The 26,249-nt window shown below is 40.6% G+C and overlaps 1 protein-coding gene across 1 annotated transcript in view; it reads left to right on the forward strand.

Moving 5' to 3' along the window:
• ntrk3b (neurotrophic tyrosine kinase, receptor, type 3b) overlaps nucleotides 1–26,249 on the forward strand; it is a 282,620-nt gene that overhangs the window by 215,669 nt on the left and 40,702 nt on the right. The window contains exon 11 of the mRNA XM_080490348.1: nucleotides 12,054–12,242. Coding sequence (XP_080346474.1) covers nucleotides 12,054–12,242 — 189 coding nt within the window. The remainder of the gene's footprint in view (nucleotides 1–12,053; nucleotides 12,243–26,249) is intronic.

The raw sequence follows: 26,249 nt of genomic DNA on the forward strand, positions 1-26,249 counted from the left end.
ATACCATTAATAAATATTATTTTCTTTCCCAAATAGCAGACTAAGTAATAATCAGGTGGTCTTTAAAAATGTTGTAAATTGACAATTACTGATTGTACAGTTTCTACATAATGGCCCTTCTGTTTCAGTGTCCAGTACTTTACCATCATTAGTTTTGAAGAAATATTAATGTTTTAAGTTATAGTTTTGTAACAATAGGTGGAAGCAAGCAGCAATATTTCATGATCCAGTGAACTACTTTATCAGCCAGATGCAACATTTCTAGTATGTTTTTTTATGAGTATGTGATTCTGTCCTCTGTCTCTGCAGTAAAATGATTAAAGTAGTGTGAAACAATAAAGCTTTTCTTTAGGGGACACAATTTTTCACTTGAGGTGTTATGGATTCTAGCATGCCACAGCAAATGCCATCACAGTATTACATATCCGATAAACTAAAACAAAAATAAGACATAAATAGAGTGAAAATACTCACTTTTTATTGTCATAAGGTGCCTTCAGTATTTCCTTATTGCCTTCAAAAGTGATTTGCACTGAATGGCTTTTTCCTGGCACTTGTTGGTGGGTGGGATACATTAAGTCATTGTTATGACTGGGTCGGAGCATCCCGGAAATGGCAGCTGTTGTGTGGTGTTCCAGGTCTCCAGTCGTCTGTACCTATCAAGAGTGAGGAAGGGAAAGTGGTGGACCATGGGCTTTGTCGTTGACCTATTGTAGTGCAGTTGGTTGCAGAACCAAATGCTTGTGCTAATGGAAAGGTATGTGAAGGCAGGTGGCCAAAATATTGGAGCTGATTGGTGAATATTACAATAATTCTTAAAAAGTGACTCAAGTGATAATGTATCCTGGAAAAAGACGCAGGTTTATACAAATATCACAAAAATGCAAGGTTGTTCAAACAACAATGTCAAACAATGTCAACCTTAGGCAGGTTGGAATCCACTTTTAGCCAAACAATGTTTATTGTGAAATGATTTTGTTATTGCAATGATCATTAAAAGTGACCTATATATTGTGGTAATGTTGCACATTGAAATATTGTGATGAATATGTGTTGGGACCAAACTATTGCCATTATTTGTCGCAATAGTTTGTTTGGTCCTAGTTTTCTGTTTGGCGGTGTTTTTATAGTGTCTGTCTTCCCTTCGTTCGCTGGTCTATTGGTTACTTTGCGATGTGTTTAAGAACTTCGGTTCTCCCTTGGTATTTTACTTTACTGTCCGTTTCTCTGGCTTCCTTCTCCTTGTGCCACAGCGTCATCACAAAATGTCACCGCTCTTGATTATTGCAGTGATTTGTCAACACCTTCCTCAGTTTTATACGTATGTCTCTCCCTGTCTTGTTCACCTGTTTTCTGTTGACGTGACTTCTACCTGTGATTTGCCAAATGTTTTCATGAGTGCTTTCATGTCTGGTTTCTGTTCCCATGGTGCTCCGGTGTTCTGGTTCCCCACTGTCTGCCAGGTCCATGTTTTTGCCTTTGCCTCTGGAATTGTTGGACTGATCTCCCGTGATCCGAGCATACCCGTCTTGTGCGTTGGGATCTTCCGACATGTGCTGGTATTTTGGTTCTTCTCAGTTCCTTACCCAAAGAACGACCAAGCAAGGATCCTGCTTGTATTTTTCACACGAGGAGCTCCAAGAAGCCACTGACATTGATTTATCTTCTAAAATGATGTAAGGAGCTATCACCTTAAAACCCATGACTGATTGATTTGTGGAGGTTTAACAAGAGTTTGAACCTGTTTAGTGTGCAAACTGCTTTTATTCCAGCCTGTGTTGCTCCTAGTGGTGCCCCGTTACCTCAGACATGGAAAGATTACAGCCTTGACAGGTCACCACCATGACTCTCGTCACCATGGCATCTCCTGTCCCTGGATTGGTTGTTCCAATGTAAAAATGAACTCAACATCTCGGCCAGAATCATCAGACACCTGACTGTCTGATCCCTTGCCTTCATGTACTGAATAAGACTTAAGCTGGTTCCTTAACCATCCCTGAGGTCAGCCATGGGTGGACTGAAGCTACAGAGGCGACGATGCGTAAACCTAAGTCCCTTGTCACATTTCCAGCCTGGATCTTCTGATTCAAGACTCTCCTCTGGTCTCTGTGCTCATCGTTCAATGGGATCTTTACTCCCTTTTCCAACCTTCTGCTCGGACATCAGACGGTGTTTTCTACCTCTGTTCGGTTCGTGTTCATTTAGAGTGTTTTTATCATTGCCATTAGGCTCCTGGACACATTTTGATGAGGCTCATAGGGTCGTCCTCACACACCCCACTGGACTTTACAATCCTTGGTCTCTGCAGGTTTTGTGTGGTTACCAAGTGACCCTCATGTCCTTGCTGAAAGAGAAAAGTTATTTTCTGTCATGTTTACTGGTTTATTTATATCCACCATTGACTTAATTTGTCGTCGCGTTTATGTGCGTGTGTGTGTGTGTGCGTGCGTGCGATTCCTTTCCTCATATCCTGTCTTGTTACTGTTTTGTATGCCCACAGTCCTTCTGCCAAGTTCTTTTTATAGGTATTATTCATATGTTATATTTTTGTTTCCATCATTATTCACAGTTCCTAGTTCCTTTTTTTTTTTTACTTTTACAATCCATCAGCTGACATTTGTAATGCTGTGTTCTGATGTGAGTCCTTGTACTTTTTCCATCAGGGAACTCCAGTAGAAGCATGATCATTACTCGTGACTTAAATGTCGAGCTAAATTTCTGAAGGTAACGATGTGAAAATGTAACCAAGTGTTTGAAAAAATTCCCCATTATGAGTAAACCATGACATTTTATGTATTTTATATGAATGGTGCCTCAAGTAATGTCACAATGGTTTATGTGTCAGAAATATATTGTGTAACCTCCCAACTATGGTGAATTATCATTATTATTGACTAAGTAATATTATATTATTGCACAATGACTTAGGTATCAGGATCAGTCTGGATTTAGTAAAGATAAATTGTAATTATTCTTGTACCATTGTATTGAGATTTGTTTGTTGGGAAATGTTATGTGTTATTATTCACATCCATGTGTGGCAGCAAAAAATTGAGCAGTGCATTTGTTGTGCTGATGATTAATTCACATTTTCTGCCGGTATGTATTTTCGGTGGCAGGACAGTATGTGTGGGTTTGACTCAAAATAAACTGCACTGTGTGTCCATGGTTATGAAGAAACGGGTCTACAAGAGCAGCGGCTGCTGTGTTTCTAGATTTTGGGCAACAAGTAGAATTCTGTCGCACAAAGAAATACGTTTTAATGGGTTAGTGCTCCACTGACAATACTTAGACTAGTAGACTAACAGGCTTTGTTAGCTGTAGTCTTTCCATGAGATTTAGATATATATTATATATAGATATATATGATTGCCAAACTTACCCAAATTAAACAGAAACAGAAACTATTGCTCAGAGAAGTTAGAACTTATTAAATGTGGACATTTTCACCACTTGCAGGCATCGAGTTTTGTTTTTTAGGTGTTGTTGTAGTGTGGGGTCAAGATCAAGTTCAAATGGCCTGAAGCAACAGTGAGAAAAACAGGTTTTATTTGCTTTTTGGCTTCTTTTTTTTTTTTCAGCTCTGTCCAAAATTCACCTTTTCGTGTGGATCCAAAACGTTTTTGTGAAATGAAAGAATTCCTGCAATAAAAAAAAAAAAAAAAAAACATCCTATTTGGAGACTAAATAGTACCATCATCACATTTGCTTAAATAAGAAATTTTGCTGATGTATTCGAAAACAAAATTGAATAAGAAGAACCTTTGAAATACATCAAAAATGAGAGAACTCAGGAGGTTTCTCTTTCTGGGGAATTTACACAAATATGTGGGTGATTACCTGCAACATTTCTTTTTTTTCATGTGAGTTGAACTCATCCTTATTTCAATAACGTTGAATTGTTTTTTTTTATTCACAAGATTTAATTGATATATGGAGGATAGTGGGAAGCATGACCAGTTGTGTGTGAGTTAACTAAAATGTATTCATGATTACAGATATTATCCACAAGGCTTTCATCAACTTACAGTAAGAGCAGTTCAGTGAAATAGTAACGGTTAAGACAAGTACTTTGGCTAACACGTATTGCTACAACTGGTTCAGTGCACAAGGAATAAACGGCTTTGCAGCATTACAATACTTTAGGTACTAACAAACCTTTTGAAAATGATGTCCATTTGCATGGAAATGGCAGAAATGTTGAAAATGTAGTGAGCACGCCAGGCCACAAGTTGGCGCTGTGTGCTTTTTGGGGGGAATCTACACACACATACGCAAAGCAGAGATGGACTCGGAGCGTTTTCAGAAGTTGCATTTTCAGTGGCTCCGAGTACCATTGTCGTGTAAACGGACACCAAAAACACGTTTTCCATTTGTCATTGAATAGGTTTCCATGTAAACAGGACCTCAGCCTACGGAAACAGTTATTAGTAGTTTTTGGAATATTCTATTACAACATGTTGTGTTATTGTCTGCAACCGACTAAAACCTGATTACTGTCATGTTCACAATTGCAATTGCTAAAGTTTTCATGAGCTTGTTGTTACTTCTGGTATAAATGAAAGCATCTGCTGAAGTATTGTCTGCTCTGCACCATTTCCCTTCAATTAACTGATTTCTAACGTTGTTCATACGATTAAGAGGTCATAAATAAGAGACAGTTTACTGTTTTTAACTACTAGTTATAAACAAGTAATCAGTAACTGTATGCTGTTCTTATCTTCAATACGGCGCTCAACACTGTTATCAGTAACACATCTCTCAAAGGAGTAGTGGTATTTATCGTGTTGTAATACTTTTAAATACATTATGAGCAGAATTGCACGGATTTATCTCCTTTGCTTAAAGACACTGCCTGTAGTAATAAATGTTTGCATATGCGATGCAGGATGGTAAGCTCGAACACACTACAGGTTAACTACAATGTGTGAGATGTCGGAACAACTGGTTGAAATGAGCTTGTGAACATTTGACATGAACTCACGCGCATTTTTATTTCTTCTTCTCCAAGCTTGTTAAAATGTTTTTGGTTCAACGTGATTATGAACGGGAGGTGACAGAGCCAAGAGATGAAAGTCGGCTTTCGTCGGTGAGTTCAAAAGTGCGAGTGCTCTTTTAATTCATCACTGTTGGACAACATCTTAATTTACGAGTCCATTTCAAACCCCAGGAGGGGACGGCTGGGCTGTCTCTACTCCTGGAGAGTAAATTAGAACGACTTCTAAACTCTGAGAAACAGATGATGCAAACGTCACACTTGATCAATTGATTTGGCCGAATTAGCTAATGTACCTGCAAACGATGCCTTACATGAATACGAAACGTCCGCCGCGCCGTTGCCAGCCGGGATGGCAGGAGCATTATGCTGCGGGAACTTTGAGTAATGTGGGCCGAGTTGACAGGTTGTCCGCAGAATCGCTGAGAAATCTTAGCATGAGTGACACTTCTCAGAAAAAAGAGAAGGATGTTGGCCGGAGAAATATATTGGCTGGCAGGAGATAGAAGGGTACGAGCAATGAGATTTAACTAATCTTCAAACGTCGGGATGCCACAGTGATCTAAGACTTTCCGGAAGGAGTCCCAGGACGAACTGGTGTCTGTTGCTCTGAACATGTTAAATGAATGATTTCTTGCTGGCACTGCCGTGTCCTTTGATGATCAGTTACATTCTTGCCGACTCGTGTGTCAGATGTGGCTGAGTAAGAGGCTGGATATACAGTGGCTTGGGAGCATTAGACTCGTTTCCATCATGCAGCAGCATCAGCAGAGCGTCAGATCCAGCATAAAGGAAAAGGTCTCTGCTGGCGAGGAGAGCAACAGATGGTTTGGTCACATTCACCGTCATGAAGTCAGTCTGGGTGGAAGGAGAAGGAAGACAAACGGTGTGAACGGTGGCGGAGCGGCTTTGAACAACACAGATGTGTCTGAAGCCTGGACAGTCTCTTGGAGTGGATCAAACCTTTGCACCTTTCAAAACATCCTTTCATGCAGTCGGTAATATAGGACGTGATGTAGTGTTTAAACATTGATGAATGAATAATATGTGTAGTTACTCAGACTATTCCCCTTCAAACTTGCTCTCTGATGTGTTCTCAGATGATTTACTATGCTCATATTAGGTTTTTGTTTTTTTTCACAGTCTGAAGTTCCTCTTGAGGACGTTTTATGAGTCACAGTTAAAAAAAAAAAAAGGGGGAAATCTATTTCATCTTTTACTGATCTGTAAGATACCGCGCTGCAGTGCAGTGGTTTCACTGTCGCTCCCACAGTGAGAGCGCTCTGTGTTTGATCCCGACGGCCAACCACGTCTTTCTGAAAGGACTTTGCATGTCCTCTCTGAGCGTGAGTAGCTTTATTTTTGATTTTTAATGCTAATTGGCTTGACTCGAAACTAATCACGCATGGTAATTTGCATGTGGGTGTTTTATTGAAGATGTGTTATTGGTTGAACCTTTTCATTGCTCCTCAGATCACCCTGTGTCTCTTTTCAAACTTGCTCTGATCGGTTCACTACTACTAAACCTCCTTTAGAACAGTGAGACTTAAACACATGCGGAGTCAACTCTATTTAATTTAACACCAGACACAGGGTTTCCATTTTCCAGGGTTTATTGAAGTACCTCACCATGGAAGGAAATCAGCGATAAGCTGATATCATAAACTAAAGGTCTTCTTTCGGTAGAACATATATGTGAATTCCTTTGAGGGGATGCTGTTCTCCTGTCCAAGTGGTTTCATGTAAATGTTTAATGTTTTGAGCTTGTTCTGATATAATAAATAACTACCATGCCTTATACATGATGCATGTGCTGCCATCTAGAAAAGCTGAAAGCCACCCTGACCTTCTCAGACTGTAACAAAAACACAAGAAATTGTTTGATGCCTAAATGTTGCTAAATCAGCATCTAGTTAGCCATGAAGGACATGTACATGTTTAGAAAGTTTATGTTTAAATGTTCTATTATTTTAGCATCTATAATTTTAGTGATACTGCTATTTCTTGTCAGCTTGAAGTGTAGACAGACCAGCGATTGCATGTAAATCCAGTGGCTTTATAATATGAGTCTGATAAATAATCAAGTTATAACAAGGCTGTCGACATCATGAGGTCGATGACCACATGTAGTACAATCTTTGACATTTTTTTTATATTGATCATTCACAAGGCTAAGCAACAGACTGTATAACAACTGAAAAAGTAGTCATCAAACCACAGTGATGAAGTGGTATTCCACCCAAATCTCGCATTTCTTAACAGTTAAACTCAATTTTCCTACTTCCCGTTTGCTAATTATCACTTCATTCGCCTATAGCAAGCGAGCCTCGCCAACAAGTCAATGCGTAGTAGCCAGTCAGAGGTAAAGAGGGGTAGGTCATCCTCAATACAGGATTCATTCATTTACAAGCAGATGCAGAAACACCAACACGTGACCAGAATCTGCCATATTGGTATTGGTGAATCAAGTAAGAACATATGTCTTTTTCCTTTGTGGGAGTTTCCAGCACCTCAACGTATGGTCTTTTGTGTACTTTACTTGAGCGATCAGAAGTAGCCTTGGCTGTTGGCCGAATCTTTGAGATCGAGTTTGAACTGGGTGAAGACTCTGCAACACCTTCCCATTTCACCTTGTTGGAAATACACCACATTCACCCTTCTGCTTTGAGGTTCTCTAGCCCACTTCCAGTCAGATTGTATGACTTTTCTTCTCTGATCGCACAAAAAAAGAGAGAGCTTTGCGTTGGGACTCAACAACTTTGTTGAAAAAAAAACCAACGTTTTTTTCACAAATCACACTGCATCTAGAAGTGCGAAAACCACAGTTGCACTGGACCCTTACTGGGATAAAATGATTTTCTCTTTTCACTATAATATCCCATATTGTTGAATGATGCCTTTAATATAACCAATGCTTCATGCTTGGCATTTTTGAACAGGTGGAGGTGTTTGTGTTCTAGATGGGCAATGATAATCAGTGTGTTACCTGAGGAAGAGAGTTTTTCCAGTGTCTTCAGTGAAGGTCTGACATATCAGCCAGTCAGTGCACGGTTGAATATATCTACTGTATAAAGTCATAGGGAAGATGGGACACAAAAAGAATGGAGAGAGAAAAATTGTTGAAAGTCGGCTCATTTCATTTTCCAGTCCTCCTGAATGAATCAAAGTTGGTTTAATGGAGAGGAACTTTGCTCTTGGATAGACGTTTCAGGGCGAAAATGTCCAGTTCAGAAATCCATTCTGCACACAGTCTCACATGATGAAGCCCCTCTCTGATGCCGTTGGGCCTTCTCATCACTCAGGTAACACAAATGCAATTTTTAGGATGTTCTCAAGTCAGGGAGTCCAATTTCCCCCCCTCCTCCCCCGTCCTCAGAAAACCTTCATCTCCCAAAGAATCAAGTATGGGTTTTTTCTTCTTCGAGTGTGAGCGTGTGGTTTGGAGCGAGGCCAGGCACTCCCTGAAGCCTAATCGATCGGCCGTCTGGACTCTGATCAGATGGGCTTTCATTCCATTTCATAAAATGCAGAACATAATCCTCGGATCCTTCTGCAGGCAACCTGTAGATTTATAAGTATCCACCATGACGATTCTCTCTGTAATGATTTCATTTCAAATGTAATGTGTTTGAAGCTGCTCGTCACACCTTCACCCCTGAGGGTGGGAGGTATCAGGAGAGATTTGGTGCTTTCCCTGCGCCACCAGTCCCCAGTAGAGGGCTCGGCCGTGGCCCCGTGCTCTGCTGTGCTGAGCTCTCTGATAAAGAGTGTGCTCGGGTATGAAAACCCCACAGCGAGAGTAGACATTATGAATAAACTGTTGTTCACATGATGTCGCCTCATTGCCACCCCTCCGAGTGCTGCCTCGGCGACTGAGGGTCGGTAATTTGATACGACTCGGTCTTGATTGCCATTTACAGTGTTGTCAAGGTGAGCAAAAGACTCAACATGGTGGGTAAACAGGTTCACTGCCGGCGCTTCACTGAATCAGTTGCTGTTGACTTTTATATCACCCGTTGCTTCCCCCCTCCCTCCTCTCCTGCACGCTTCCCTTTTGAAAATTGCAGATGTCAGAGCTCGGCATTGCTTTTGACACGGTGGTGATAGAACAGCAAACTGGATCACACTTTCTGACACTGAATCACGTCAGGGCCTTTCTTTGAATTTTGATTAAAGAAAGGAAATTATGCTCGGTATTGACAGGAACGTGTTGTACGACACCATAAATTCCACCAGCCTTGCTTCCCAGACACTGCCTATACCAATAATAATTTCCTTCTTTTATGCTCTTTTTTTTCTTCTTCTCTTCTACAATTCTGAATACAGACTTCATTTTTCAAACATCTCAGTCAGTGAAGGACGACTATGGATTCCTTTCTTCTTGCTGACTGCATTCACAGACCTGTTTCTTGCAAGTGTTTTCTCATGAGATATTTCTACAATGCAGTTGTGCTATAAAAGAAATGCAACTGTTATTGTTTTAATAGTATATTGGAGACAAAATGGATCAGTTGTTTTTTTTTTTACACAGTATAGTTTGCACTTTTATCTAAGCATCCACGTGTACCAACATTTTACATGTGAGACAAGTCATAACAAACAGCCTAAGCCCTGTAACTGTAATGTTACACAACCTGGACGCCCAAAATTACAGTCCATGAATAGGACATGTCTTCAAGCCAGATTGACTAAACGTTTTAGCCTAAAAACTGACATCACAGGCAAAAAACCCATGGAAGCTGATCCATTAACTGCACTGACAGACCTCCAAAATAGCACGTGCTATCTATTGAACATGTTAACAGAACACTCGCGATATGGTTTCCAATACCTGAAAGGGTTGTTAATTATTGCTTCCACATTCATTACATCACAGTAAATTGGCTAATCCCTTATCAGAAGGTCTGAATCTGAAATAAAGGCATGAAATAATCACGTTATGAACATGTTTTTGTTTGATAACTAATAATCCCAATACAATACAACCTCCGTTTTGGGGGGGATTTCAAGCGCACATACTTGTATCATGCAGAGGAAAGCAATTTTCTCAAGCACCTTGCAACAAAACAACTGTGACTGTGTGACACCTCCTCCGTACAAGATATCTTGGTACTAATCAAAGTTACCACTCTCATCTAATGTGTGTAAAAGCATCTTATCATTTCAGTGGGTAAAAAAAAAGAATTGTACAATGGAAAACAATGATTACAGACTCATTGCTCTTACTAAAGTGAATGGCTTTACTGTTTTCCTATCAGACATGCATGACGTTGCATTTCAGTTTGATTACAGGAAGTAAAAATAGAGTTTTGACTGAAAAAAACGTATTTTATAGAATGTTTGAACCTGTTCCCAATAGACGCGCACCCTAAGGCTTGCACTCGTGCACTGCACGTCTATTGGAAACGATACGGTATTTATATTAAGACAATCAGACCTTTAAGCCCTCGTGGGCCACATAAAATTACGTAGCGGGCCACATTTGGCCCACGGGCCTTGAGTTTGACACATGTGCTGTTGAGTGAAGCACAGAGACTCTTAGCAGATTCACTTCATGTTGTCGATTCTGTGTAAAAGCTCCTCTTCCAGTTTCAGAATGCAGACTCAGCATGTTTGAACCTGCCCTCGAGTCTGAAGCATGTCTTTTAATTTCTATTCTAGAGGCCACTTGTGGTCCTTAAAGATTTATCAATAAATAACTTTAGCTTCATTTCTAAGGATTTGCTCAAGGGTCCATATCGGTGTCTTAGACTTTTCCTACCAAAATCTCTTGTCATCCAATTATTCAGACCCTTGACTTTCCAGTTACAAGGCCACTTCAAAAACTGCTGCCAAAATATAAGAAGATGCAGTATTTTAGAATCTAAACTATTGATATGGTGCTAATTACAATTGTGAAGCGTGTGTCTGCATATTCTCATTTGTCAAGGGAACAGCATGAACTGATGACAGATGACCAGCTGACCTTATTCAAATTGCTTTGAGATACCAGTGTGGAGCGATTCATAAGAGGAAAGATGCACTATTGACGCTGAGTTGAGTTCATCAGTAGGGTAATCACTTTGCATTGCCTCAAGATAGCAAACTGCCTTCGACACAGTGTGTATGTGGTGTTTAAACAGTTTGGATGGGAAATGATAACACTGTCACTGGGATATTTGCTCTGTGCCACATTGAAGATGAAGCTCCTTGACATCGCCACAGTGGCGAAAATTCATGCGAGTGCTTTGTCAACCCCCCCATCCATCCCACGCCATAAATCTGGCGCTTCATTTTAACACAAAATCCAATAGCTGGATTATGGAACCCACAAGTATTATATATAAATATTATCGAAAATCGACGATTTGCTTTCAAACAGAAGGCACAAATGAGTGCAGTTAGGTGTGGTCTGTTCACTATTCTCTTCCAGTCACACAGGGATTTACAGCCTATTCCAGAGGTCACATTTCCTACCAATTTACTTTCCAATCCTCACCCCCCGTAGAAGAATTCCTTCCCTCATCTTCTGGACATATCAGCAGAAGATTGCAAGGATGGATTGGGATGTAAAAAGATCATTTCCCAGGTGGATTGCTAGAAAGGATATGGGGTGCGATAGCAATGAGAATTTGGTGGAAAGATGCAGAAGAAGGGGTTTGCTCTTTGAACCTCCTCTCCACCAGCACATACCCATTTCCTGTTTCACAGTTTTTGTTGTCGTTTTTTTTATTTTTTTATTTATTTTTATATCGAGTGAGATTCTTATGCCTGTTGTGTGTCATATTGAGAAAACCACTGTAAATCCATCCCAGAGAATGGCTTAGAAGTTGATTTATTATGGTTTGAAGCTGATGTAAAGATAAAAATACTGAAAGACCTTGACTCTGCTTGAAAAAAAAAAAATATATATATATATATATATATATATATACAAAAAACTAATTCAAACCAACAGAAAATATAAAAGTTGTCTCTGTTCATTTTCAAGTATGTTTTCTTATTACATCAAGATAAATCAACATTATGGACACCCGGTTCTACCTGTAAACTAAGCCGTTTTCCTTTATTGTTCCAGGTCCAGTGGCTGTGATCAGCGGGGAGGAAGACTCAGCAAGCCCTCTTCATCATGTCAACCATGGGATTATTACCCCCTGTACTCTGGATGCCGGTCCAGACGCAGTGGTTATAGGGATGACTCGTATTCCTGTGGTGGAAAATCCTCAGTACTTCCGACATGGACACAACTGCAACAAGCCAACTACCTGTAAGTACCCTTGCAATTTTTGTACAATGAAAAACAAACAAACATGAGCGTGGGATCTCTCTCCACATTCAGTTTGTGCTCAAGGATGATTGAAGTTATTCATGTTGCCACATAGAATTACATTTAACTTTTAAAGCAAGATAAGATACATATTCTGGCGGCTTTACAAATACTTCTTAGAATACTTACCTCTGACATCATATAGTGTCTGGGAGTGTATTGACAAGATCAGACAGCTTGGGAGCCAAACAGGGCTGCGAGGTGTCGTACATTTTAAATACACAGGGTTCTTGTCTGAAGTGTGATTTGCTAGTTGATTCTCAAGATGTGCTGCCTATTTATGCCAGGAAAGTGTGTGTAGTGATGATAATGATGATATTGTGCAAAGAAATTAGTACTGCTCTACAATGTCTTTCTCATGTCAGTGTCACTATTGGTAGCGTTATTGTACCTGGATCATGCAAGAGTTGCACAAGTATTAATGTAAGAAAGCACATCAGTACATGCAATTGCCGGAGGGCTTGCTATGCTTCACAGCACAGTATCAAGAGCAGAGAGATTCTAGTCGCAAAACCTTTACTCTAGGAGAGTTGTGGAGGACTTCCAGCAGGTCACTGGTCTGAATGTGTCTTTCCAAACAATCAGAAACGGGGTTACTGGATGGCCTGGTTACCCTGTAGTGGGTCCTGTGCTCACTGACTGGCACCATGAAATTCAATCTTTTGAAAATCAGTACACGTGACAGACGCGGAAAGGGTCTGGAGACTCATCGGTGAAGGTCTTTCTGCCTGCAGCGTCATTCAGCATGTTGTGGTTCAGTGATGGTTTAGGAAGGCGTATCAAGAACTCTACAGGTTAGACAGACATTCTCATAGCTCTTTAGTCCAGAGGTGGAACCTGTGAACCACTTGTCAGAACCTCTCCTCGTGCAGTGGATTCTGGGTTCCTCTTTATACTCAACCGTGGTGAGAATATGGAGGCACTTTCAGGGTGAAAGATATGATTCTACAGACTTGTTGTTTTGTTTTGTTTTGTTTTGTTTTGTTGGTCTTTGATTGGCTGTCTTTAATTCAAACCCTGCTTAGGCTGATATGCGCTGTTTTGTTCTGAATGCATTTCCCAGTCCGAATCAGCAAATATATCCTGAATGATTTTTCCTATTTTGAGATGTGATATGATTACACTGTGTTCCTTATCTCCATTATCCTCATGGTCCTCCTCGAACGCAGATTGGTACAAAGATTTTTTATTTTTTTCCTAATTAACAAAATACCTTTTTTTTTTCACACTTGTGAATGTTCTGAAACATTTTGATGAACCACTTACACCAGTTGGCAGCCCTTCTAAATGTCAGTGGATATTAGGCAGAACATTTTGTGAAATTGTAGAGCTGGGTTTCATTTATTAAACAAAAAAAAAATACATATATCTATGTTTGATGTACAAATTGTAGTCAAAGTTACCAACTTCACATTTACTGCATAGGCTGTGAATAGGTTTTGGTTGTGCGTCTGCTTGCTGACAATTACTCTGTAACATCGCTGTTACATATCAAAATCTTAAACATACGTGATGTCACTATTATAGAGAGCTTTTGTGCCAAGCCACGACTTCAACATGTCATCTGATGAAGATAAAGATTTCTTTTAAATTTACTCGTGTTTTACATTTAGTTCCCCTAAAAATTTATGCTAATTTTGGGAAATAAAGAAGCCAATTTTAGTTTCTTGGCTCAATAGTTGTTTAGTTGTTAGAGTTTGCACAAACTATAAAGCAAATCCAAAATGGTCAGCTGTGGAGATTTTCTAAAATGTGCAGAATTTTATTTATTTAATTTTTTTATGTATTTTTTTTATTCATCAGGGTCATTTGATGCAACTGTGAGGTGTGTAAGGAGCAAAGTGCCTCAGAATGTCATGTAACCTTAAAAAAAAAAATGCAACATCTGGTCAGAGCACCAGATATCAGACAACACGTCTTTATGAGGCTCATTTTGAAGCGTTGCATACCCATTGTAATTAGCTGTTTATCTTTACAATGAGAAGTGCTAAGGCCCTTGGGACTAAAGTATAATTTAGTGTCATCTAGAGCGTCACAGCCATCATATGGTGTTAGCATCTGGTGGCATCATGCCCAGTTTTTCATGTAGGAACTGTTGAGAGACTCAAGCAACTTTCTGATTACCAGCGACTGGTGTTCAAAATACTGATAATCCTCCCCTTTCCCATCCCGCTCCTCAAATCACTGGCAGTCCCCTGGGACTCATGTACCAGGTTGGGGAAAGACAAGTCTACTTTAAGGCCTAATTACTCACAATTAGATCGACTGCTCAAGAGAATCCGTCGAAAACAACTGTGCCAGCAGCCAGCCGCAGCCTGGCGCCTGCTGCTGCATTCAGAGATGATACCAGTCAAAGCAACCAGATATGAGTCTAGGAGAAATGCTCTCATCCCATCTGAGCAGCAGATCAGGCACAAGGCTTCGTTCGGCTCGGATCTGCGTCGTTTATATCTTGGCTCACGCTCAAAATGGCTGCGAGTCAGGCTAACAGAAGTTGACTTCCGAGCAGCAGCCAATGAGAAGGGAGGAAATCCCATTTAGAGGTGATAAATAAATAAATGACGGGCCTTATGCATTATGAATGGCATGAATTGTTAATGGGCAGCCAGTGACTGATTTATAACAGCTCATGCCTTGCACCGGAGATCTGATTGCGAGCTAATGAATAAATGACAGTGGACACAAATGAAACTTTCTCTCAATCTTCCTGCACCTGGGATTGAAAGTCTCATCGCAGCCCGTGCATGGTGACATCTTTAGCTTGAGCTTTACTGGATGTTCTTCTGCAGTACCTTTCACAATTTTTCTAAATTTAATTCCTTGTGCATGCAAGGGAAAAAAAAGAGAGGCGTAGGAAATGAACCCTGAATTCATCACAAGGTCATAATGTCCACGGCTTTGTGCCATCGGCTAGAAAAACAAAATGGATCTGAGCGGCTTCTGCCTCCGCCGATCATTCACTGAATATGAATGCATGGTTTACCCTCAGGACACGCACGCAGGGAAAGGAAATGTCTCTGTGTATCCATGTGTATATCTCGCAGTATGTGTGTAGGTGTACCACAGTGAAAATGAATCTGTGCATGCTGCTAGAGCGGCTCCTGAGGAATTTCCCAATATGTCACCTTAGTTTTTCACATCCCCGCTCACTCTGTGGTTTGATAAGTGACTGGGTCCAGGGTCCCCCTCTGGTGCCTATTGTCCTGCCGGGCCTTGCTCAGCCCGATTGTTCTGCGGCACTCAGCCTGTGTACAGTAAGGCAGCTTCACTGGTGCTCGTCCACTAATCCATAATGTATTCATTCATTTACTTGAAAGCTTCTTATCCGGGAGAATAGCATGCTGCCAGGCTGCTGTACACACACACACACACACACACACACACACACACACACACACACACACACACACACACACACACACGCACATGAAATGCCTTAACTCAGAGAAGCGAACAGTACATCAGCTCAGGCCGACATGACATTTTTAAATACACGCCATACTTACCTGTGCCCATCAGGAGTTCACTAATGTGATGGTCTCTTGCATTGTTCTTCCACTCTTACTGCTCAGGGTAATTCACAGCGGTCTTTGCCATCATGCGGCGTGAACAGCAGCAGTGAAGGAGAGAGAGTGGTGGAGAGAGAGGATGTGTGTGTGGAGCTGCTGTTGATGTTGCTGTCTGGATTCTGTTGCATGTGCTGCAGAACTCGCACCACTAATTCCAGTGTGTCCATATCAGATGTGTTATTCATGGGTGTTTCATCCACAAGACAGTTCTTCCAATACCCACACCAGGACATGCTCCTACAATAAATCTTAATATGTCTTATTGTGTGGCCCACTGACAGGATATTGATAAAAATGCTGTGATGTGACTGTTTTCCAGTGGGCATAAATAGTAAATGGACTTTACTCATGTGGGCTTTTTACCACTTCAGCAGTTCTAAGTCACTTCACATGATGGATCATCTTTACAAAATCGCACAGCAATTGTGATGGCTATTATCCGATGTGTTTGCTCAACACTACGAGCAATGACAGCAGTGCTGTATTGCCAATATCATGCATATCACCTGCAGAAGTAAGTGCCCCCTTTAAAGGGTGCTTTGTTCACCTATTTGAATGCAATTTTGTGTGCAGCTGGATTATATCTGCGCTGATTATTGTTTGTTTGTTTTAGTCAATAGTACCACCATGCCACTCTTCCTTATAAAACTGGATACAAACGAGAGTCAAACTATGCTGCGATTTCTTGACTTGCACTGTATGGACAGTTCATTGTCAATTTCACTTTGGCTGTGGACATATGCAGAAGCCATCTGCAGATGCTAAGAAAAGAAAGAAAAAAAAGTTGGTTTCTTCAAGACTTCTTGGAGCAACAAACATTTAAGTTGAATTTGGACTTGTGGACCAATCAGCAATGGATCATTATCAAAGGTATCTGCTGCTTTACTTTTTAAGGACTTAAAGAACCTGATGGCAGCATACCTAAATAAAAAAGAAAGCAAATTGTAAATATCAAGGGTTTAGACCTTGGACCTGGTATCATTTCCAGGGTGTATCTGGCCTTTTGCCTATTGTCAGCTGGGATCAGCTCCAGGCATGGAAGATGAACACATATTTTGAGGATCTCTGTCTCTATGTAGTCTTGATTCATATCAGATGGATTGATTATACCCAACTGTAGATGGGTGTACTTAGTTTTATCTTGTGAGTAGTTTAAAACAATAATAATAATACTTGTCTTTGTACACATCAAAAAGCAAAGGCCAAATGTATATGGAATGTGTTGGACAATATCACTTCTATTAACGATAGGTCCATGAAAACAGGAACTTCCTTTGCAGCACCTTTTTACACATGACTATATACAATACATATAATGCTCCAATTGGTTTTATGGTTTATGTCACACACAGCAGAACACATAGTATCTAGGCTCTTAGTGTCGCAGTCATTCTGCTCACTGCTGGAGAGAACATGAAAAACCAACACGACTATCATCCCATTACAGCTGCCCTCTAGTTGAACCGGCGACCTGTACACAAGCAGCTATGAGCAGGCTGAAGAGGCCGAGTTCATTATGAGAAAAAAACGTTAGCGACACTTCTCATTCTGATTTCGATTTACCAACATAAAGTAGAGCCACACGGTCAGTTCATCTTCCAATTGAACCAGCGGCCTCAACTTCTGCTGCTGTAAACAGGCAAGCTGTGACTTATGAGGGCGTTTGTTGAGATCTGGCCTTTATTTCCCCCTGAAAAAAAGCTGAAGAAGGCCAATCCTGGGGAATTGTAGCCGCATTAGGGAGATAAAGGCAGAAAAGGCAAAGGACAATTCTTTAGCCTAATGACAGATCCATATCTGTCTGGATCCGCTGTCTCCCAGCAAGTGGCTTTGTTTTATCATTCAGCTTGCTATTTTAATTACAGATTTGTCACATCCCGCTGGCCAGAATTAGACAATAGCTTTTGATGTTGGAGTTGAGCATATAGCCTCTTATTATGTCCACGTTATTGGGGGATATCACTCGTGGGCACGGCTCGGACACAGCCCTCCCCCCTCCTTCCCCTTTGCCTTTTGTGTAACAGAGATGCAATTATGCTCAAGGTGATGTTTTTGAAGATGGGAATGTTTCCAGCAGGGACAAGGAGTGACTCATTTGGCAGCTCAGCAAAAGAATGAAAATGCAGAGCAGATTGATGGAAAGGCAGAGATCATTACTTTGAGGCTACGATTCTATGACTCACAGGCTCGTCTGTTGGGAATTATAACAACCCACTTTAGTTGGTCACCTAAGAAGTTCAAGATTTTGTCTCTTTGCCACAGCCCAGAATCTCTGTGCTGACTGATACAGAAGTATTGATTCTTGACATGCCACATGAAAAAAATTTGCTCGTAAATTCTCACAAACATGTGAACATGTATTTTCTACCATCACAGAGAGAAGTCTGTTTACAGGACAACTTCCTCATGCTTCACTCAGATACACTATATGTATGAATATAGACTTACAGAGTTGAGTTTAGCAAGAACAATCATGTCTGGAATAAAATTAATTTCTGAAAACAATGGAGTTGCTTTGGCACCATTCTTTACAAAGTTTGCATGTTTTCCCGGTATGTGTTTGGGTTCTTATTTCACTTCTCAGCCTTTTGTCCTGCAGTCCAGAATTAAACGTTAATAAATGGTTCGTGAATGGGAATGTGAGTGTATGTGATTTAAGGATGCAACACATGACTGTGGATAGTTCACTAGTCATCAACTATGAGGCAATTAGTCAACTTGTCAGATTATGTACCATAGATTATGAGATGGTTATTCTAAGTCTGTTTAAACCTGCAACGATGTATCTGATCTTCAGATGTTCCGGCATTGCCGAAATACATGCATGATAAGTGAAGTACGCTTTACAAGTTTTTCGAGAAACATTTTTTTTCTTTTTTTATTCTTGCCTCAATTCTTGTATCGAATGTTACGCACATTGTAGTTCAGGATTGTTATCAATAAAACTATCTAATGAACTTGTAGTTAAATTGATTCCAGTGTCTACAACATTCCCATCGAATCAGCTTTAGTTTGGCTTAGCTTGGTATTGAAATAAAAGTCAATAGTGAGAAAAGGTCCAGGCAGAAGTGTACAAATGTAATTGTTGGTGCAATTGAACACTAGCTATAGTCCAATTTATATAAAAACATGAAACATAAAGATAAAACAGGAGAGAGTCTTCATGAATACCCAAATGTATGTAATTATTTGGATCCAGCTACCATTAATTAAAATTAAGGGCCTGTAATGTCACTTGAGATGTGTACTGTACCGAGCAAGCATGTGAGATACAACACCACCGATTTGTTTTCTCTGGAGAGAAGAGCTGCACATGTAACAACTCCCTCCAGAGTGTTGACAGGTCACCGTCCTAATGAATAGTTCCTCCCCATTACTGAGGACCGAGCCTGCAGCGGTTCAGCTGCAGAATCAAACCTAAACTGAAATATTAACTTTGATTTTTCCACTTCAATGTTCTTTTCTGATTTTACAGAAATATAAGTTATACAGTCTCTGTGAGGGGATGAACTTCTCAGTGTCGATACCCCCCCCCCCCCCCCCCCCTCCTCTTCCTCCTCTTCCTCCCCCAAGATGTCAAATGTAGCAGATATTTTTTTATGTGTCTGGGAGATTACTACAGTAACTCCCGTGAGCAGCAAAGTGTGCCTAATGCTCTAATAACACTAAGGTCACATTCTCAGGGGGATCCATTGTTAAAAGGAAACTAAATTCAGATTTCTATTTATATGTTTTAGGTATAGGGGCCAAAGTGGTAATGATGATTATATAAGAGAAGTACACTTTAAGATGTGAATATACCTACTATAAATAAACACAAAATGCTTGCAGCAACATGTTTAGATTTAATGTTTTACATTTTGCACAACAAGCTCTTTTTTTTCATCCCAGTTTTTTTTGTTTGTTTATCTTAGCTTTCTATGCACCGGGCTACGCAAAGCGCTCTCATCTATATCATACATCACATATGTTCATCTGTTACTGTTCTGCTTTTGAAATGGGGGTTTGTTGTTTAGACATAATATTAGTAGATGCACATTTACTGCTGCTACCTATTGTTGCTGATGCATCAGCGCCGCGGCCATCTTCCAGTTCATTCTCTTCTGTTGAGAAAAAAAAAAGGTCTCTACACAATGAAAATAATCAAAAAAACAATTTTCACTTAATTTTGTTTTTAACAAACAACAGACATGCGATTGTGACCCAGGATATTCTTTTACATGACTTGAACTGGATTTTCATCCTAAAATACTTGACGAAATGACAGTATTCTAAATGTTTATGAGTTTTCTTTTTACCATGACCTCAATTACAGACTGCACATCTGCTTTTTAAGCCAAACTATGAGGAAAGTATGTTGAAAATTGTTTAAGTTATGATTTTCATCGATATAATATGACGTCTTTCCTCAATAGAAGTGAATGGAATCCTCATCCTACCAAGCAGCAATGCTCCTCGCCAACAGTCGACAAGGTGTCTTCTGACAGTATGTCTTTGTTGCTCTTCATATATGATGGTATGATCACTATATCATACCACAAAGTGAAAGGACTTTTCTGAAGTGCACTGAAAAATGTTACATGTTAAAGTTTAAACATTGGGTACAATTGAATGCATTTAGTGTACAAGACAGACAATCAAAATGAACATTTCTCAGCAGTAATATCATCTCTATGTTGTCATTATCTATAATTATCTTATCCACAATAGAGTATCCATGCATGTAAAGATTAAAGAAAAAAGAAGAATGTAGGAGAACATATAAATATTTATGTAGCATGAAATAGACAGCATACATTTTGCAGAGTGAATTTATATGCTCATTTCTTAATATGAAATATTCCACCGGCATATTGAAGGAAAGGACATCAGTATGTACAAAATGCTTCATATTTTCCGTTAAATATTCAAAACTCTTCAACATAAATATGGTATAAAACATTCAATACTGTGGGATGGAGGGCAAGGATGCTAATTTATAAAGCTATTACTCGACTTTTTTAAATATTGAAGCATTTTTGACACAGATAGTGACGTGGCTCTGTAACACAAGCACTGGTCTATGCAGCACATGTTATTTTTATCCGTATGTGAGTGGGAAGGCATGAGGGTACTGAGAGAGTAACGCCTCTCTGCAGTCACACAGACCACCAAAATCACATGTTTACCGGCTTCAAGCAAAGACAACTGTTTGGAAAAGCAGGGCAGGTTTTTAACCAAGCACTGCATTAATGTCAGGCCAGTGATGGGTGGCTGGAAGATGAGATGGCATCAGGTTGCACTATCACAGCTATCTTTGAAATGGGAAAATAATAAACAATTGAAAATCCAACAATCCCCAAATCCAGTTTTTCCTTGATTTTTTTTGCCATTTGAAAACTCGGTCATATGAGCTGCATTCAGAATCTGCTGTGTCTGTGTGAGCTGGACTGTCTCCGCCCACACATGCCCATCTTGGGAAGAAGAGGAAGCACTTCCTCTCGTGGTGCCATGTGACAGATGAGAGCTGCCGAATTGTGGGAGGAGTCAAAGGGAGGGCATACCTTGATTGGGATTGGCTAAACCCCCGATGACACTATATAGGGTTCGATTTCTGATTTGCTCGTTGGAGCACACACTCTTTTAAAAATTTAAACAAGCCAGGGAAAGAGATGTCAGACTTTCTTCCCTTCTAGGGCATCATTCCCATGTATAGGGACGCATACTGTTAGAAAACCATTACAAAGTGAATTTTGCGTAATATGACCCCTTTAAAACTCTGCAACATGTACACCACAGCTTTAGTATTTCTAATATTATTTGTATATGTGAGTGTGTTGCTGTCGTAAAATCTGCGTTCGACTAATTTTGCCTGATGCTAGGTCCCAGATGTGCGGCAGAATCAACTTGAATCAAACAATTGAATTTGAATGGAGAAAAATTTCACGGAAAAGTGAAAACAAGGTCCAAAAGGTCAAAAACTCAAAAGGTTCAAGAGGTCGGACCACCTGCGTCATTCTCATATTTCATAGATGAAACTCAAACATGTTTGACAGAATGTCTGTTAAAATGTAATGAAATGAAAAGGAACTCTGTATAAAATCCTGCTCCTATGGAACTAAAAAAACATCATTCGTTGAAAATATATGCTGCATGCTTATTCCATGAGCTTTTGGTCTCATCATTCCTCAACAAAGCTAGGCGTCAACACGGTGACGGTACAGGCGATGCAGCCTGTACCCTAGCCAGAGGTGGGAGTTGTATCAGTGAGCGCTCACCGGGGCCAGGAAACGGCGCCAGGGTGGGCAGCCAGCCAGCCGCTGTAGGTTAGGAGGAGATACCCGCTGAGAGTCAACGGTAAATGCTGCTGTTCATGTCACAGTTGCTTAACAGTGCCAGCAAACACAGCCCCTGTGCTGCAGTGAATTTAATGACGGAGAGCTTTTTGTACGCTATTAGCTGGCGGATGAGTGGCTCCCACCTACCTGTTAGCATCCTCGGGTTCTCTTTGTGTAGACTGGCTCAAGTACAGGCAGAAACTATTTCCCGCCTGGGCTCTTACAGTGATCAGCCACATCTGCCACAGCAACAAAAGCCACTGATGTTGTTCTGCTGAAGCTTCTACAAACTTTATAAGCACCAACTCAACGACGCCATGTGACACAAAAAGTTAAATTAATAGTTAAGTCATGACAGCAGTGGAAATTCAATGCAATCCTGTTTTTGGCCACTGGGTATGATGTAATATTGAAATAATGAAGTGAAATACCATCCATTGGCAACACAATCGAGTACAGTAGGGTTCCATCTGATTGGACATCTATGTTGACATGTAGAGCAGAAATGTACAGTGCATGAAGCTCAGTCAGTCTTTTGGAAGTTGGCTATTGTGAATGGAGAGATTTTGGGGAGGATCAATTTTATATATATTGTGTAAAACTGTAGAACTTTGGAGACGGTTTGTAAGAGCTGTTACTAAGATACTGATTGAGCATCTGACTCTACAACCTGGAAGTCGTGAGATGGGGTCACTTGGGATTGAAATTGTTTTTCCAGCCGAGTTAAAGGGTGGCAGAGTACATAGCCCAGGTAAAAGAGACCACAGGCACACCACCGGACAGGTAGCTGCTGTATTTCTAGGTCAGCGCCTCAGATACATGAGCACAATCTGTCTTGGCATCCGGACACCGTCTTTTTTCCAAACATTACACAAAGTCTGCCCACTTAACAAAAACAAAAAAGAGAGGCTCATAAGACCAAGCACCTTCCTTTCATTTCTTCTCAGACCAGTTCTTACTGACTGCTCCAGTAAACTCAGTCAAGGAGAACTCAGCAGTAATCACAGGAACATATCAGTGATCCCTTCATGGCCATGACTTCATGCACAGGTTATCCTTCGTTGGAATACTTTTCACAGTTACTAACTACATCAGGAGTGTCAAACACTTTACTGTATTTTGCACCAGAAGGTTTCATTAGAATTGCCTTTATATTGACATTGTACTCATTTTCTGTTGTAATCATTTGGTTTTGCAAAAATAGAGACATTTTAATCATGTTCACATACAAGAAAACTTTCACCACACTATTTATCCGGTCTGGCGCACTCGAGATGAAATTGGGCTTTATGTGTCTCCTGAATTCAGATGTGTTTGGCAGAAACTGAGCTACATTCTAACCCCACAAAATCTGCTGTTTTGGAAATCATCTGATCAGGATGTTCAGATCAGTTGTCAAAGTTACACAAGTTGACCCTTCACTCCCCTCTGTTTGACCAAGTTGAAATGACATGTTCAGTGGCAGTTGTTTCAGGACCGCGGCTCATGAAATTTCAAAAAAGGTAGCAACGAATGGTTAGTTTTTAGAGGTAACCCTGAGCAAGATACTATTGTTTTTTATGTTAATGAAATACTCTACAGGGCTAATACATACATGCATTTCTATATATATATATTTTTTATTCTTTAATTTTTTTAAAGCCATAAGCATTCAGAGGGTGCTTGAGCTTTATTAAATTTAAATTCAGAGTTCTTTCAGTATTCCTTCATGAGTTATGACCCCATGTGTACAATTTTGTTGTGTGTTCTGTGGGTGAAATAAAACTTCTTGTAACTTTATGTACGGGCTAAATTGAGGCAGAGCTGATGCATGAAATGACAGGAACTGCTCAGACCTCCTAACCAGAGTCACCTCCTCTCAATATTGAAGCGGCGACCCCACAAAAGACATACTGCCAATGACCAGTGGACGCACATCGATCGACCCACCGCACTCCTGAGGAGGGCTGCCAGGCAGAAAAATACTCACACACACACACACACACCCGCACCTGTGAGGCATAAACACTCGCATGAGTGCACTGAGTTGGCAGGTATTTGGAGAGAAGCGCAGTTACAAACAGACACATACATAGTGACAGTGCAGAAAGTTGGCAGGGAGTCATGGTGAAACGCTCGCACGCAGGCACGAGGGGACAGAACAAAGCCCTCCAAACATCTGTGCTCCCCCGGCAGTCTGACCTGACTAGCTGAGTAAATCTCGGCGCCGTGCTGCCTCTCGGCCTCTGGGGAGAATGTTTGCTGGCGTCGAGGCCTCAGGTGAGCCAGGACAAATGAATGATGCTGAGCTGAGGGATAGAGATTTAATCTCAGGGCTTTTCGGTGTGCCACTCTGGGTAAATAGGCTGCAAGATGCGGGCCGAGTCCGCCTGCAGAGGAAACTGAAGGTTAAAGTAACTCGTCCTCGCTACTGTCGATAGGCGCACTCCTTAATCGTGGCTCCAGCCCCATCAGCACCGGGAGACGGTCTGGTTGGTGACTACTCAGCAGTGGAGTAAAGCAAACCAGATGAAATATTCAGGTCCAGGAATTCAGGACGAGAGGCCAAGTGGTACAGATGAGGAGTTCAGCAGCTTTTCAGAGAGGCTGCAGTAGCTGTACTAGAAGGAGTATTTACTTACTGTTTGCTCTGCTCTTTTATCAATATTATTACATAATTACCAGTCAAACTTTAAATTCATTCACCTATACCTTTTCAGTTCTAATTAATTACTATAGCACTTACAGTCTCCACTGTAAGAGACCAAGAGATGTCCTTTCTCTTATATTACCTGAGCAGCATTGCAGTTTTCTCCATTGTCGGGTGTGGTGGGCCCACGGAGGCAAAATTGTTTTTAGGTTGTTGGCAAAACTGTGTTTTCTTGACCATCTATATCCACACTCTCACTTATGGCCATGTACATTGGGTCATAAGCACAAGAATTGTATGGTGGACTCCAGCAGACACAATGACTCCACAAGGTGGTGAGTTTCATTGTTTGTGATAAAGTGAGAAGCTCTGCCATTCAGAAGAGATTCAAAAGTAGAGCTGCTACTCCTCCACATTCAGAGTAGCCAGTGAAAGTGGTTTGGTCTTCCAGTTAAACGTTTCACTGGCTGCTTCTTGTTGGACATACCAAACACATACCCCAAGGTGGACCCAGGACCCACTGTAAAGATTATCTCTGTGAGCTCAAGGCCCCCTAAGAGGAGCTGAAATGCATTGTGGGAGACAGAAATGTACTCTCATCATCTACTGTCCCTCAATTGGAATTAATTGTCTGAGGATGCTCCTTAACACACTGACTTTAAAAAGACAGTATTTCTCAAACCCTGACAACAGTCCTTTATAGCATGCCAGGCAGTCCTCCATAGTCCCACTTTCTCCAAAGAAATAATCCACAAGTAGGATAAGATCAGGCTTTGAGTTGCAGCCTCCAGCTTCTTCTGCAGCATTAAGCAACACCTGCTTATGAATCAGTTGGTTACCATCATTTGACATTTATAGTCCACACTTTATTTCTGTCTGCTTCTCCAGATTTACATTTCATGCTTTAAACACATTTGCCCAAATCAGTCAGTTAGATTGCATTGTGTGTAATTCCTGTACCAGGTGTGGATATTTAATTTTTTATTTTCTTTCAAAAAGAGCTAAACCTGGGACTTTTCAACATTTGGTTGGCCAGCGTAGCAAGAATAAAAGTAGGCTACAGATGTTTTTACCTCTCTGTGTTGAGGCGGAGATATATTTTTTAGTTCTGCTTCACCAGTGAAACAGATATGACAGCTCATATATTTAGGTTAACATCGTTGTGTGTAGTAAACAGCAGAACAAAACCTTCAGCCTTATACTCTTTGCACTGTGGTTTTTGGAACGATGTATGTTTTGCTGCAGTTACCGCTGGTACAGCCCTGTCAGTGTGGTTACCGTTGACGTTTTTATTCCTGTTACTTACAAATAGAATGTTTATAATCTGTATTGTTACACTTTCAGGGTGCATGAGGCAATTTAGCTAACAGCTTTGAATCTTCGGGCCACTTTAATAGATTTTTAGATTCAGTATAATTTCCAATCACACAAA

The sequence above is a fragment of the Lipophrys pholis genome (genome assembly GCF_963383615.2).
Source record: "Lipophrys pholis genome assembly, chromosome: 2".
NCBI classification, from domain to species: Eukaryota; Metazoa; Chordata; class Actinopteri; order Blenniiformes; family Blenniidae; genus Lipophrys; species Lipophrys pholis.